Source organism: Lycium barbarum, chromosome 3, assembly GCF_019175385.1.
Source record: "Lycium barbarum isolate Lr01 chromosome 3, ASM1917538v2, whole genome shotgun sequence".
Lineage (NCBI taxonomy): Eukaryota > Viridiplantae > Streptophyta > Magnoliopsida > Solanales > Solanaceae > Lycium > Lycium barbarum.
In genome coordinates, this window is record NC_083339.1 from 138581084 (window position 1) to 138595981 (window position 14898).

The window sequence follows — 14898 nt, forward strand, 5'->3', positions numbered from 1 at the left end:
TAAAGTATGAATCTTTGATATGTCAAGCCACACAATATAAGCTAAATTGCATCAGAGAGATTCCCATTAGACTAGTCATCTTTTCCCCCAATAATGGAGTTCTGATGTCCCTGTCTGTTTTATCATCACTTGCAAATTAACAAATCACACATTGATATGATCATATATTTTACTATTAAGAATACTAAAGAAAAAAAAACAAGATCTATCCCATTTTAATACAAAAAAGAGTTTGGAGAAAAGAGAATAGAGCCTCCAGCCTCAGCTTTAAGTTATTTTCATGCTAAATAATCAAAGTATATTTAATGCCATCATAGGCAGAGGCACACAAATATAAACAAACTAATAAAAGCAATTGAAAGGGAAAAACGAAAACAGAAGAAAACGCATCAGAGATTCTGATTTCCAATGTAAATAAAATTTCATCTTTCTCCACAAGGGAGTATGGTGTATTAACTATCATCACTTGCGCTTTGCTTTGCTTTGCTATACCAATAAGTGGGGTATTGAAAACCCAGAAACAAAAATATCTAAACCAGAAGAAAAAAAAACACAGTTAAACAAATGGATATGATTTGTCAAGAAGCATCAGTAAAATGGATCTTTTAAAGTAATTCTAGACTCTTAATACACCACAAATCTCATACAACAAAACGCAAACAAAAACAAAAAAATGGAGAAATGTTATACTGCTAGGGTTTAAGATGTGGGGGGAAGAAGCTATGTGGTTGTGTTTATATATACACACATGGATGACATATACTCTAGACGGCTCGAAACTAGGGTTTTAGAGAGAGAGAGAATGCATTTGCACTTGTACCCCTACAAGTTTGGTTTCTCTCCTATTTAGTTCTTCTTTTTCTCGTTTTCTGCCTCTTGTGTGTGTTTTTTTTTTTTTTTTTTTAATTTTTTTTTTAACTTAATACATAGGTAGCCCCTAAAACTTGTCAAAATATTTCATTTAGATCCTAAGCCCTGTTCTGATTGAACACCTCGACTTCTAATAAAAATGTTTCAATTAAACATTTGGAAAAAGAAAATTTAAGTGTGCTTTCATTCGTCAATAAAGTAGTTAAGTTAACCACATATAATATATCATCTCTTTTAATTATAGGCATTCGCCACAATAAACCGTAAAAATCAAGGCATTTTCTACTTGAAGTTGATGGGTATAATTAAAGGAGATTACATATTTTATGTTATTAACTTAACTACCTAATTGACGAATGAAAACACACTTTAAAAAAAATCCAAATTTTGAACCGAAAATGTTATTGAAACACTTTATTAGGAGTTCATGTTTTCAATTAGGACATGACTTAGTTTGAGTGTTTAAATGAGTATTCTGACAAATTTAAGGGGCTGACTATGTGTTAAAAAAAATCGTGTAAAGAATTACAGTCAGACCTCTCTATAATGGCATCCGCGTATAATGCACTTCTCTATAATAACTAAGAGTTTTTGGAACCGATTTTTTATATTATATTTTACTTCTCTATAGGAGCATTTTACCTATAACAGCAACAACCAACTTTATAACAGTACGTTCTTTGTAAAATTACCCCAATATCACAATTATATGCATATTTATGATACAATATTACATATGTGGAGCTTGATGCAATACGATTGGATTCTATGAAACAAGCTAAAATTATAAATTTCTCCCATCAATCTTGAAAGAATTTAATTTCAAGTACTGTATATTTAAAATGTGCGTCATAGAGCTTAAAACTTTATACATTCAGTAATGAATTTATTGAAATTGTATTAACTTTCTTTATTGTTTAGTTAGTGAAGCATTCATATCTTTGAGATTTAAAATTTAAATAATTCGTTGTTTCTTTACAACATTAAAAAAATATAAATAAAAATAGATTTTATGCATTTTTTTTTTTCCTATAATAACTAACTATTATTTAAATGGCAAATGTTGTTATAGATGCATAACAGCAATTCTCTATAATAGCTAAAAAATTTCGAACTCAACGATACTGTTATAGAGAGATTTGACTGTATTGGTTATTTTGCTTTCCTTAAATGTTATTATCCTATATTAATTCCTAAGAGCAAGTAGAACTTAAATAAATAAATTGTATCTAGGATTTTGAATCTAGTCTGACCTTTGTGGAGCTTTCTCCATGTTAAGAAACATGAATATATGTTGACCTAATTGTAAATTGGAGTAATACCTTAGATATTTGGTCAAAGTCATAGACAACCCCCAAACTTGTACATAGATTCCTAATGGTCACCTAAACTTAAGCTTGTTTCAATTGAACACCTGCACTATTAAAATGCACCTATTGGACACTTTTTGCTGATGTAGCCAAGTCTGTGTACTACACGTGAAACAAGCACGTGAATTTTTTTTATTTTGATAAAAATAATTTTTTATTCCTCTTCTTCTTCATATTTTCACCCTGCCATCATCCACCACCTATTTTCACCATTGTTGCCACCGTTATCATTTCTGCAAATACACACCAATCATAATTTTAAACTGACTTACACACCAATCATAATTTTAAACTGACTCTCATGTCTTTGATATCTCTCCCACTAAAAGAGAATAAGAAAATTAATTTGGGTGTCAAAAAAAATTCTGTGAAACTCCACTTTTTAGTCCAAGAATCTGTCCCAACATGTTACTATAATAATGTAATCTAATGATAATAGATCATACCTATTAAGTAAACAAGAATAAAAAAAAGTTCATCCAGAAAAGAAATCAGATTCAGGTTCAAGAAAATTTCCGGCAACACTCAATTTTTTCCGGCAGCGTTCATTCGAATTTATTAATTTGCCCGGTGAAACTCCGTTCTTAATTCTTATTTCAGTGGGAAATGGAATGGGGAAGAAGATCCTTATGCCAATTGAGAAATGGGAGGGAAGGTGGAGTGGGGGTTTGGGCTTCGGCTTCTGGATGAGGATTCTGGGGAAAGGGGGATAGAGGGGTCGAGTAAGCGGGGGTGGGGTTTTAAAATTACCTTTTTTTGCAAAAAATAGTTTTTCTTTTATTTTTCCTTATAATTAATTAATTAATTATTATTGTGGACCCAAATGCCACATGTCAGCTTTTGATTAGTCATTACGTCACGTCATTGCAAGTGTAATACACACACCTTAAACTTTTGGCTGATTATTAAAAAAGTGTCTAAGTGGTTCAATTCGGAGTGATTTAGGTGTCAAATTGAAATAAGCGTCAATTTAGATGGTCATGAAGAACCTCAGGACAAGTTTAGGGGCCCTTATGACTTTGGCCTAGATATTTTCTTCCATCTAGATAAGATGCGTACGGAACATATTTCATTACATCGAATTTCATTATTCACTTCTTAACTGATTGTGTGATTGGTTGTTTATCTGATTCTCTAATTATCTGTTTAGTAGGTTGTTTATTCTTTTAAACTAAGATGTCTCAATATGAATATACAAGAGGTGTTTCGCTTGGGCCTTTGGGGTATTAGTTAGGAAAAAAACAATTGAAGTGCAAGAATTTATATGAATTCATCATGGATTTGGTTGACATTTTTGCTTTGGTTATAAACAATAGGTACTTTATATAACGATAATAGTTCATGTGCTATTATTTTATGTTCTAATACAATATGAGATTTTTGTGGATTAAAACTTAGGGAAATAACTCATATATACTACCCACAAATCTAGTTTGCCATCGATATAATCCATTGTATCATTGGTGTATAGATAGTGTATTTGTTATGTATAGCTATATATATACATTAATATACTTTTTATATATACAATGTATATGTTTTGTATAAACACATGAAATCAACTCAAATTACAGTGTATAGATAATGTATTGGTTATGTATAGCTATATATAAATATTAAATATACTGCAGTGCCAAATATGAATCATCGGAATATGACAATGAAATATGTCAGTGAATGAACATGACAATGAAATATCCTTAACAAAGCTAAAGAATTCATTCAAACACTTAAACAAGCACCTTACGGGCAATCGTTTTTTTGCCTAAAATTGGGCATTCTTATCAGCAAGATCACACCGAGCGCAAAGATTCAGAAAGAACCAATTCAATACCATTACCAAATAGATTTGGAAGAATAGTCAAAATACGGACCACCAAAGTTGAATCTTTCCGGCAAGATCTAAACTTCCATGGCTTGTTAGCCAAAACGGAGAGAGAGGGGTAAGGGACGAAGCTCGGGGTGAGCTTGTGCTATTGCGTCTAATGTCGGCCCTATTGGAGGTTTTTCCGATATCGGAGGGTAGTGACTATGCACAGTTGCGGCCGAATGGGAAAATAGGGATAGATGGGTAATGAACTTATAATTGGTTAGTTAGATGTGCGGGCGGTATCAACCAAGAAATTATCCCTAATTTCTTTTTTTGCGCGGATTGTCCCCAAAGGCGTTGGTCTTTAATTTTTTCCCTTCGCCTAAACAAGTGACCGAAAATATCCCGAGATTCTGGGTTCGAAGCCGTGCTTAGTTAAAAAAATAAAATAATCGCAAGGCAAGGTTTCGTGAAAGTTGTGCCTTATAAGAGAGAAGAGAATTTAGGTATGCCTCAAGGCAAATTATGCCTTATAAGGCAACACTTAGACAAAAGTTTGTCTTGCGTTTTTTGTTTTTGTTTTTTGACTAAGCTGGGGTTTGAACCCAGAACCTCATGGATGTTTTTGGCTACTTTTTTAGGCGAAGGGCAAAAATTGAAGAACTCCAATTTGATGGACTAAAATTAAAGGCCACCCCAAAATAGGGGCAATCGTGTGAATTGACCATTTGCGCGATTAACCTTCAAACGCGTTGGTCTTTAATTTTTGGGAAAAGGGCCTGATTTACCCCTCTACTTTGGGAAAAGGTTCATATTTACCCCTCGTTATACTATCAGGCCATTTATACCCCTACCGTTACAATAGTTGAAATATTTGCCCCTATTTTTAACGGAGGGGTAAATATGAACCTTTTCCAAAGTAGAGGGGTAAATCAGGCCCTAAAAAATAAAACACCCTAAAGTTTCCAAATAAAACTTACTTCGGGTACCTTTTCAACCCCTAAAATGACTATCCGAACGTCTACATATCCTTGATGTATTGAGCCTACATTATTGTACGCAGAAAAAAATTCAGGTTTTATATAAAAAATTGACGTTTCGGAGTCTTGACACACCACTAATCATTGGTCAAAGTATGAAAAAAAAACTAAATTTTTTCAACCAAAACTTACTTCGGGTACCTTTTCAACCCCTAAAATGACGATCCGAACGTCTACGAATCCTTGATGTATTGAGCCTACATTATTGTACGCAGAAAAAAATATCAGGTTCTATATAAAATATTGACGTTTCGGAGTCTTGACACACCACTAATCATTGGTCAAAGTATGAATAAAAAATAAAAATTGGCCAACTTTATTTTTTGCAACACTTAGTGTTATTTTCCATACTTTGACTAATAATTAGTCGTGTGTCAAGGCTCCGAAACGTCAATATTTTATATAGTACTTGATATTTTTTTCTGCGTACAATAATGTAGGCTCAATACATCAAGGATTCGTAGACGTTCGGATCGTCATTTTAGGGGTTGAAAAGGTACCCGAAGTAAGTTTTGGTTGAAAAAATTTAGTTTTTTTTTTCATACTTTGACCAATGATTAGTGGTGTGTCAAGACTCCGAAACGTCAATATTTTATATAGAACCTGATATTTTTTCTGCGTACAATAATGTAGGCTCAATACATCAAGGATATGTAGACGTTCGGATAGTCATTTTAGGGGTTGAAAAGGTACCCGAAGTAAGTTTTGTTTGGAAACTTTAGGGTGTTTTATTTTTTAGGGCCTGATTTACCCCTCTACTTTGGAAAAGGTTCATATTTACCCCTCCGTTAAAAATAGGGGCAAATATTTCAACTATTGTAACGGTAGGGGTATAAATGGCCTGATAGTATAACGTGGGGTAAATATGAACCTTTTCCCAAAGTAGAGGGGTAAATCAGGCCCTTTTCCCTTAATTTTTTCCCTCAAATTGCTGGTATTTAATTTTTTTCCTTCGCCTAAAAAAGTGACCGAAAATATCCCGAGGTTTTGGATTCAAACCTTGGCTAGTAAAAAAAAAAAATTTGAAAGACAAGGTTTCGCGAAAGTTAGGCCTTATATAAGGAGCCTTATACCTTAAGGCCTAAATTTTTCCCGAATATGCCTAATTTGCTACGAAATTCTGCCTTGCATTTTTTTATTTTTATACTCTGCTGAGGTTCGAGTCTAGAATCAAATGGGTATTTTCAACCATTTAAAGTGCCGAAGGGGAAAAATAAAGATCAACAATTTGAGGGACAAAAATTAAAGACCATCCCCAAACAGGGCATTCCTGAGACTGACCCATTTTTTTTTCCTTTTTCAAAAAAAGAAGGAGGCCTCTGAGCTCTGACCCAACTCGCTACAAAAGGCCCATATAGATGGCCCAGATCATGCATTTGTTTGTTAGGCCCAATAATTACTACTGAGTGGGCGCAATGGGCTACTGGGGACTACGCACTATGGGCTCTCACAACTTTGGCCCCAAAAGGCCCAGATGAAAAGAAAAGAAGAAAACTAGGAGAAGGAAAAGCAATGGTTGCTTTGAACCGCTAGTCTTATCATGAAAAGTGCTAGTCAAAATAAAATATAGGGCAAAGGGTCAAATATACCCCTCTACTTTACTTTATTAGTTAAATATACTTTCAGTTAGCCAAAGTACTTAAATATATCCCTGCGTTAGCCAAAGTTGTTAAATATACCCCTACATAGATGGAAATGCCCAAATCAGATGAAATTAACCATTTAACTTAAAATAAATCATGCCCTATAATTTTAACCCAACCTGACCCACAAACCATGCCCGAAATTGGTAGCTTATCTTGGCTTTATTCTTTAAATCTTTCTAAAAATTTTATGGACTAACTAAACATTGCTTCAAAGAATTTTTCAAGAACAGTGGTTTAAAGATTTTGCCAATAAATCGAATTCCTTGGAACTATAATAAAATAGACCCATCAGTTTAAATAAAACAGTAACTCAACAATTTTTAATCATTGATTAATTAAGTTATAATAAACTCTCGAACTATTGTTAATTTTTTATGTCATTCATTTAATTAACTTAAAAATTGACATAAAATTCCTTTACAATAGTATTTCCTAGTTCCCGTGCACAATGCATCTTTTCAGAAGATTTTTTTTTTTATCAACTTATATACAATATCAAAAAATTTAGTCATATTCAATTGACTTTTTATGTCTAATTGCAAGAGCCGAAAGTCATTTTTCATCGTTCTTCATTGTAGCTTTAATATGTGTCAACATTGCTAAAGCTTCACCCAAAAAGAATTCACATATAAGATTCTCACCCAATTAGAAAGTTGATTATTAACAATGTTTTTAGAAAGGTTTAAAGAATAAAGCCGATATAAGCTGCCAATCTCGGGCATGATTTGTGGGTCGGATCGGATTAAAATTATGGGGCATGGTTTTTTTAAGCTAAATGGTTAATTTCATATGATTTGGGCATTTACATCCATGTAGGGGTATATTTAACAACTTTGGTTAACAGAGGGGTATATTTAGGTACTCGGCTAACAGAGGGTATATTTAACCAATAAAGAAAAGTAGAGGGGTATATTTGACCCTTTGCCCTAAAATATAATTTGCAAGCGCCTAGCCAAGGGGAAAATTGATTGGTAAGATGGTAGAAAAATTGAGCCATTCGTGAATTGGATACTGTTTCCACTCTCCTCAATTCTAATACTAGTGAATCTATCCACTTAAAGATGGGGTAAAATGGGGGACCAAAAAGGAAAGAAAGATGTGAGATTTTACAATCAAAGTTCAAAAACAAAAAAATTGTGGCGTTCAGATTTAAAACTGCATGCGCATGCAATACCAATGTCGACTGGAATATCGCAAATTTCAGGTTATATATTGGAGTAGTACGCTACAGGCCTGGAATTATTATTATTTGTTGTTAGCTGTTGGAATATATAAGGCGCACCTTGATGATATCATATGGCACGAAGAGGATGTAAGAGGAATATACACATTAAACTCATTTCATAATATACTAAAACTCTACTCTTCCATAATAACATTACAAGTGCTAAATGATGATTCTAGATATAAAGCTACTATAAACTTGTCATATTAAGTTAAGTAACCAAAAAAAGAAAAGTCATATTAAAATCATCAAATTCATGCATCTAGATTTCCTAATATTCATAAAGGTAACACCAAACATATGAACCTAGACATTTAACATTTAAGTTTACTATTTTCAATATGACCCCGCAAGCATGCTATCTTTAGGAGTTACCGGGATCGTGCATGAAAATGGGTGCAGACTCAAATTGAAAATTCGAAAGAGACTCATCAACAAGAGAGATATTTGAGATTTGTCACTGCATGCGTTTGTTCTATTGTCATCTAGGGACTTGATATTTTCCTGCTAGCTCTTTTTGCAGGCCCCGTCTCTATATGTAATTCCATGCAGAAAACAAGTTGCTGCAATTTTCGTCAATACAATTTTCCCTTCAGTTCTCTTTATCACGATTGTTTGGAAACAGAGGCGAATCTAGGATTTCTGAAGCATGGGTTCACCACTAAAAAAAAGAAGAAAAAAATGTATTAAGCAGGAATCAATCCCTAGTCCCCTAGGTAAAGAACTCAACTTTCAACCAAGTGCACCATTTAGTCTTTTGTAATATATGTTCCAGTAGGTAGTATTATACTACTTTTAGAAAATATATACATAAAATATCTAGTTTTACAGCGAGATCATGTGTTCACGTGCTCCAAAAATAGGGCATAAAATCGCCCCTGTTTGGAAATCCCCTGCTTCCATTTTGCTTCATTTTTCATTTCCGTTAATATTTCTTTTTACTTGTTTCAATTGGTTTTAGAGGAAATGAACAAATACACATAATGTTGCCGTCAAAAGTATATAAAAGCGCCCACAGAATAAAGATGCATGTGTGTAAAGTAAATATGAAGCCGTCAACCGCAAGTTAAAAGAGAGTAAGCTATTGTTGAAGCATGTTGTTATTATCCTTAAAGCTGGACACTTTTACCGAAAGAAAGCATTATCTCTGCATCGATGCGTCCAAAAGTGATGATATACAAGATCACCGTATGAGGAGAAATATCTTAAATTTCTAGAGGGAACTTATAATGACGTTGGCTCTTTTATTCTTTTTTCTACTCGTATCCGTTCGGGACCATCTCGTTTTTGGAGTAAAACTTTTCCTACTAAAGGTACCTCCAATTCTAAAGCTTAAATTCGAGATCTATAATTAAATATGAGGAGTATTTAACGCACCTGCCCCCCTTCCTCCCTCCCCCCTACACAACTAAAACCTTTGACGCTGATTTTGACTCTAATACTCTCTTTTTATGCTTGTTATTGTGTATATGCATTTCGTTTTTCCTTTTACTGTTAAAAGAGATAAAAAAAACTTTTTTCTTTTCATAATGCGTGGCGATAGAATTTGTATCATTATCATGTGTTAGCTGGATCTTGAAGTACTATTTCTGCATCTCCCTGACCAAATCCGTCTACATTAGAATTACTCGTTAATGGTTGATCAAATTTGATAGATTCGCTCTCGGGACTATTCGATAAAATTGGAACGATATAGAGAAGACACTACAAGAAAGTATAGAAATGGCAACAAAAAATTTAATATTTGGCAACAACTTAGTTTTATTGTTGGCAAAGAATTTAATTTTGTTGCCATAGTATTGATTATTGTTGCAAAAAGTACTTTTGGCAACAAAAAAAAATTGTTGCAATAACAACAGTTGGGAAAAGTCTATGAAACAAAAAAAATAATTTTGTTGCCAAAAGTATTTTTTGCAACAATAATCAATCTATGGCAACAAAAATAATTTTGTTGCCATATATATTTTTTCCTGTAGTGAGATTAGTAAGATACACATAAATCGTGAAATGGTTCAAATTGAAAAAATATCATTATCATAAAATATACACTTGAGCAACAAGAAAACTAGTTGCTTAAAAGTACCAGTCAATTAGGAAAGGAAATAAGAATGGCAATAAAGAAAAGCACACCCTAGATTAAAAGGATAGTAAAATTCAAATTGAAGCCCCAAGGGTATGGCGTCTGAAAGGGCGGCGATTTAATTGCATTTTCTGGTAGATGTGTGACCACACACCCGCTGCAGCGCTCTTTCTTTTTCACTCAGATTTGGTATTCATTGTTCATATCTCAAATCCCATGCACCACCTTACCATAATCTATTTTTTCTGCTTTTTTGGAATTCTTCTTATTCCAGATGAGAGCTAGGTCCATGTTGTTTGATTGTTCCGAGGCAGGAATAGCAACTAGTAACCAATTGATCAAACAACCTTTTTCTTCCATAAACCCGATTCTCGTCCAAGTTGCACTCATTAGGAATTAACTCCGCTAACCCTAAATCACTCTGAGCACGTCAAAAGTTTAAAAAAAACATATTCTATGACAAATATTTAACACGATACTTAGCTTGAGCAACGTCTTGAGAGATTTTTTGGCTAAAGAAATGTTATAGTAGTAACTTTATATACGTAATAGTCACACAAAATTAAGTGATTTTTTCTTAAACTCTCTATTTCGGTCGATCTTTATTTCCATAGTATTAAATTTCCAAATTAAAACACGCACAAGTTATGTTTAGACATTGTTTTAAAGGACAAATTGCTTGTTATCAAACTTAAGTTGCAAAAGTTGTTAATTGAAAGAAGAAAAGTAATTTAACACCTCTCACAAGTTGCTTTCCCTAAAGCTAGATAGGGCAGGACGGAAAACGGGAAAAATACTGCTCGATTGGTCCCCTCTCAACTTGTTTCCTCTTTATGATCAATTTTTAGAAACAATATGTAATGAAATGGATCATGGGCCTAACTCAACCTCAAAAGCTAGCTTATGAGGGGAGGATTGCCCAGGTCCATATAAGGAGACCATCCATCTTATTAACCACCGATGAGGGACTTTTTTCATTCTCCAATGAATACACTACTACCACCATTTTCTTTTAATTGAAGAATAAAAAGAAATAGAAATAGAATAGAAGTCAAATTTTCTTGCAGCTAGCGGTCTAGAGTCTTACACACCGAAAAATACCGGTTTTTGCTAAAGCAACCCAAAAGAATAAAAAATAATATTTGCTCTCTTTAACTTTTTCCCCGTAACATCTATTTATCCCCCACCTCAGACCCAGCCTTTTCTCATTGCAAATTAAACTCACTCCTACTTCAACAAGGAAAACATCTCAAGAAAACCCTCAAATTTTTTTCCAAAATTCCAAAAAAGATCCTAAGATTTCTCACGTTACAGGAAAAATGTCAATCATGTGGTTTTCTATTGTTGGTCTCTTTTGTATATTTAATTGCGTCCAAGCCAATGAAGAAGGATGGGTTGAAGCTCATGCAACTTTCTATGGAGGTGGTGATGCTTCCGGAACAATGGGTATATTACTCTCTTCATATGCCTTTGCCTTTTCCATTTTGTACTAAACAATGTTATGTTTTGGCATTAATAAATTTATGTTCTTGTAATCTAGGTGGAGCATGTGGTTATGGGAATTTGTACAGCCAAGGATATGGTACAAACACAGCAGCATTGAGTACAGCAATGTTCAACAATGGATTGAGTTGTGGGGCTTGTTTTGAGATTAAGTGCGTAGGTGATTCAAGGTCATGCCTTCCAGGTTCCATAGTGGTCACTGCAACCAATTTTTGCCCACCAAATTACGCGCTACCGAACAATGCTGGAGGATGGTGCAATCCTCCCCTGCACCATTTTGACCTTGCTCAGCCTGTTTTTCAACAAATGGCTCAGTACAGAGCTGGGATTGTACCTATTGCTTACAAAAGGTAAGAGCCTATGTTGAATCTAAATATACCTCCTTTACCTGGTTGTTTTTTTCACTTTTATTCTCGTATTGGTTGAAATATTTCAACTTGTGAAAAATTGGATTGAGAAATGTGATTGATTTTTGAGTAGTTCTAGTGGTGTAGGTAATGTCCGATACACCATTACTCCCTCTGTCCCATATTACTTGTTCACATTATTAAAAATATATGTCTTAAATTACTTATCAATTATTAAAATTAATATAGAATTAATTAAATCTTTTCAATCCTACACTCAAGTGGTTAGAGTGCATTTATTGGACAGAGATAAGAGTAAAGTAGTAAAAATACACCTTTTATTTGTGATTTCTTAAGGGGGTGTAAAGAGGAAAGTGGACAAACAATATGAGACTGAGGGAGTATATACCAAAAATCCGCAAAACAAAAAATGAGATAACCCATCTTATGCTGGGAAGTTCACATGAACTCAATAGTTTTTCCTTAAATCTTCTTTATTTGCCTGTGAACCCAATTGTTATTATATATTATTAATTTGAGGTCACATTAATAATTCATAAACTTCAAATCCCGCCTCTCATACATATACAATTTTGTCGTCAAACTCTTTTATGCTATACCCAGTCAATTTTCAAGGATAAAAGATAAGTATAAACATTACATTTTAACTTTAAAATTGAAAAGTAGGTCCTAGTCCTTAATATATTGAGTTCTCACACTCCTTAAAATAATGCAAAATTTCAACAGAATATTGACTTGTCGGGAAAAAAAATCGATAGACTTTTCATCGAAAATCTGACAATGTTTAGACGAAAATATCTATTGAAAATTCACACACGTCTCGTGAATTGCTAGTAGTTAGTTGGTTTTGGCTCTGCACGAGCACCCTGCTGGTCACCTTTCGTGACAGAGATTGGACCTCTACTGATATTTATATCTGTGGTTGACTGGTTGGTGACATTTGCTTAATTCCCCAAAAAAAAAAAAAAAAAAACAGAAAGGGTCAAATTTTCTTAAACAAAATGCTAACCCAATTACAACATGTAGCATCGCGAGTATCAAATGTCGATGTTGGCATATTAATGAGTGAAAATTATGACGTTATTAATGCAGGGTACCATGCCAGAAAAGGGGAGGCATCAGATTCACAATGAATGGTCACTCATACTTTAATTTGGTGCTAGTGACCAACGTGGGAGGTTCAGGAGATGTTAATGCAGTTTCTGTTAAAGGCTCTAGAACAGGCTGGATAACTATGTCACGCAATTGGGGTCAAAATTGGCAGAGCAATTCATTCCTTGATGGTCAAATACTCTCCTTTAAGATCACTACTGGTGATGGCCGCACTGTAATCTGCAACAACGTTGTACCTGCTAGATGGTCCTTTGGTCAAACTTACACCGGCGCCCAGTTCAACTAATTAATAATTGGTGGTCTTCCTACAAAAAATAAATTTATTGCAAGTGTGACAAATTAGGATTACTAATTACTGGTATTGGGAAGGGCTTATTTTAAAGTGGCTCCGAAGTCCGAACCATTTTTCTTGTTTGCTTTTATGAAAGTAATTAAGATATGAAGTCATAAGTTTCTGTCTCTGGTCATTTTAGAAGGAGGGTAGAAATTGGGGCCGAGGTGGTGGATTTTATTGTCACCACCCGCCACAGAACTTCACAGTAGGGGAATACTGTTATTTTAGTGATAAAACCATTTTAGTTTTTGTTCTTTGTTTTGGTATGTGTATCAATTGAACGGTGGAAGTTAGAATTATGACATGGAAAACAGCTAATTCTGTTGGTTTTAACTTTCTGTGGCGGATGTAGCTCATTAGCTACTACAGTTCAATTGAGCCTACTATTTCGACTTGAAGGATTGATATAAATATGGAAGGCCATTAAAATTAATAAATACTATCTTCTGAATTTATAATTTCAAAAGTTAATTTAAATTCTGCTTATATTTTCTTATTCCTTAGCGGGGACCCGCAAAAGCCATGAAGAGGAGGGTGGGTGAACCCAGAAGTGTGTCCTTTTCTTGTCCTTGATATGTGTGTGATTTCAGATTATAAAATCTTGATGTTGTCTGTTTTTCTCAACAACATAGGGGAAAAAATCAATGAAATTCACTATGGCCAGTGGTGAAAAGAAGCAATCCTCTCGAATTTAACCTAGGAAAAATAACCTTCCAATAATTTCTCACCACCTTAGCTTTTTTTATTGGGAAAAGGATCAAATATACCCCTCTACTTTGTTTTATTAGTTAAATATACTCTTTGTTAGTAAAAGTTAATAAAAATGCTCCTGCCGTCTTCAAACTTCACACTTATACTCCTATTTGGATGAAAATTCCTAAATCCTCTCAAATTACCCAATTTCAAAAAAAATTACCCATTTTTTTTTATTGACCCGCCCCGCCTATCATCATCATCAAGCTCTAGCTTCATCTTCTTTAATGGAGAAAAGAAGAAAAAAGCAAGAACAAACTTAAATGATAAAATTTCAAAACTCACCTCAAATTTCATCTTTAAATCCAACTCCAAATCTTGGGATTGAAACTGTTGATTGATTTATTAGACTATCCAATTTTCGTACTGCCAACAATAGCGACCTGGTAGGAAATATAACTAACCAATTACTGCAGCAATATTTTGATTATTTTCTCCCTTCCCCCTTGGCCCAGGTATATAACGAACAACTTAAATGGTGACATGCTCGAGAAATGAGCTATGGATGGAAAAGTCAGCAGCAATAATATGTCCTACTCTAGATGTTTTACAGTTATAGGATTTAATTATGCAATAAGTAATAACCCCACTCGCTGAATCATCACTGCTACTAATTGGGATAAGCATTAGCAGTGATAAGTATTCACTTCAACTTTATAACCACATGAAAGGCTTTTGTTACTTGGCGGAGCTTGTATTTGTTTATTGTTTTTATTAAAATGGTAGAGCTTTTATTTCGCTAAAGCTGCTAACAGATCAACAGAAAACTTTATTATTCAGTTAACA

The 14898-nt window shown here is 33.9% G+C and overlaps 1 protein-coding gene and 2 non-coding genes across 3 annotated transcripts; 1 reads left to right on the forward strand and 2 right to left on the reverse strand.

Moving 5' to 3' along the window:
• Window positions 1-45: 45 nt before the first annotated feature.
• LOC132634538 (small nucleolar RNA R44/J54/Z268 family) lies at window positions 46-136 on the reverse strand. The gene has a single exon (XR_009580256.1). It is a non-coding gene; the product is annotated as a small nucleolar RNA R44/J54/Z268 family (small nucleolar RNA).
• A 117-nt stretch (window positions 137-253) lies between these two features.
• On the reverse strand, window positions 254-324 carry LOC132634537 (small nucleolar RNA Z267). Its single transcript, XR_009580255.1, has one exon. It is a non-coding gene; the product is annotated as a small nucleolar RNA Z267 (small nucleolar RNA).
• A 10906-nt stretch (window positions 325-11230) lies between these two features.
• Window positions 11231-13692, forward strand: LOC132632929 (expansin-A15-like). Its single transcript, XM_060349081.1, has 3 exons — window positions 11231-11487; window positions 11582-11894; window positions 13005-13692. Exons 1-3 carry the CDS (start codon window positions 11361-11363, stop codon window positions 13309-13311), a joined length of 747 nt encoding a protein of 248 aa, XP_060205064.1. The 5' UTR covers window positions 11231-11360; the 3' UTR covers window positions 13312-13692.
• The last annotated feature ends 1206 nt before the right edge of the window (window positions 13693-14898 follow it).

Bases quoted from the DNA above. Each gene is read 5' to 3' on its own strand.
- LOC132632929 (XM_060349081.1), top strand. From the start codon at position 11,361: ATGTCAATCATGTGGTTTTCTATTGTTGGTCTCTTTTGTATATTTAAT. The intron at 11,488-11,581 runs GTATATTACTCT...CTTGTAATCTAG, and splicing joins TGATGCTTCCGGAACAATGG to GTGGAGCATGTGGTTATGGG. The intron at 11,895-13,004 runs GTAAGAGCCTAT...TTATTAATGCAG, and splicing joins GTACCTATTGCTTACAAAAG to GGTACCATGCCAGAAAAGGG.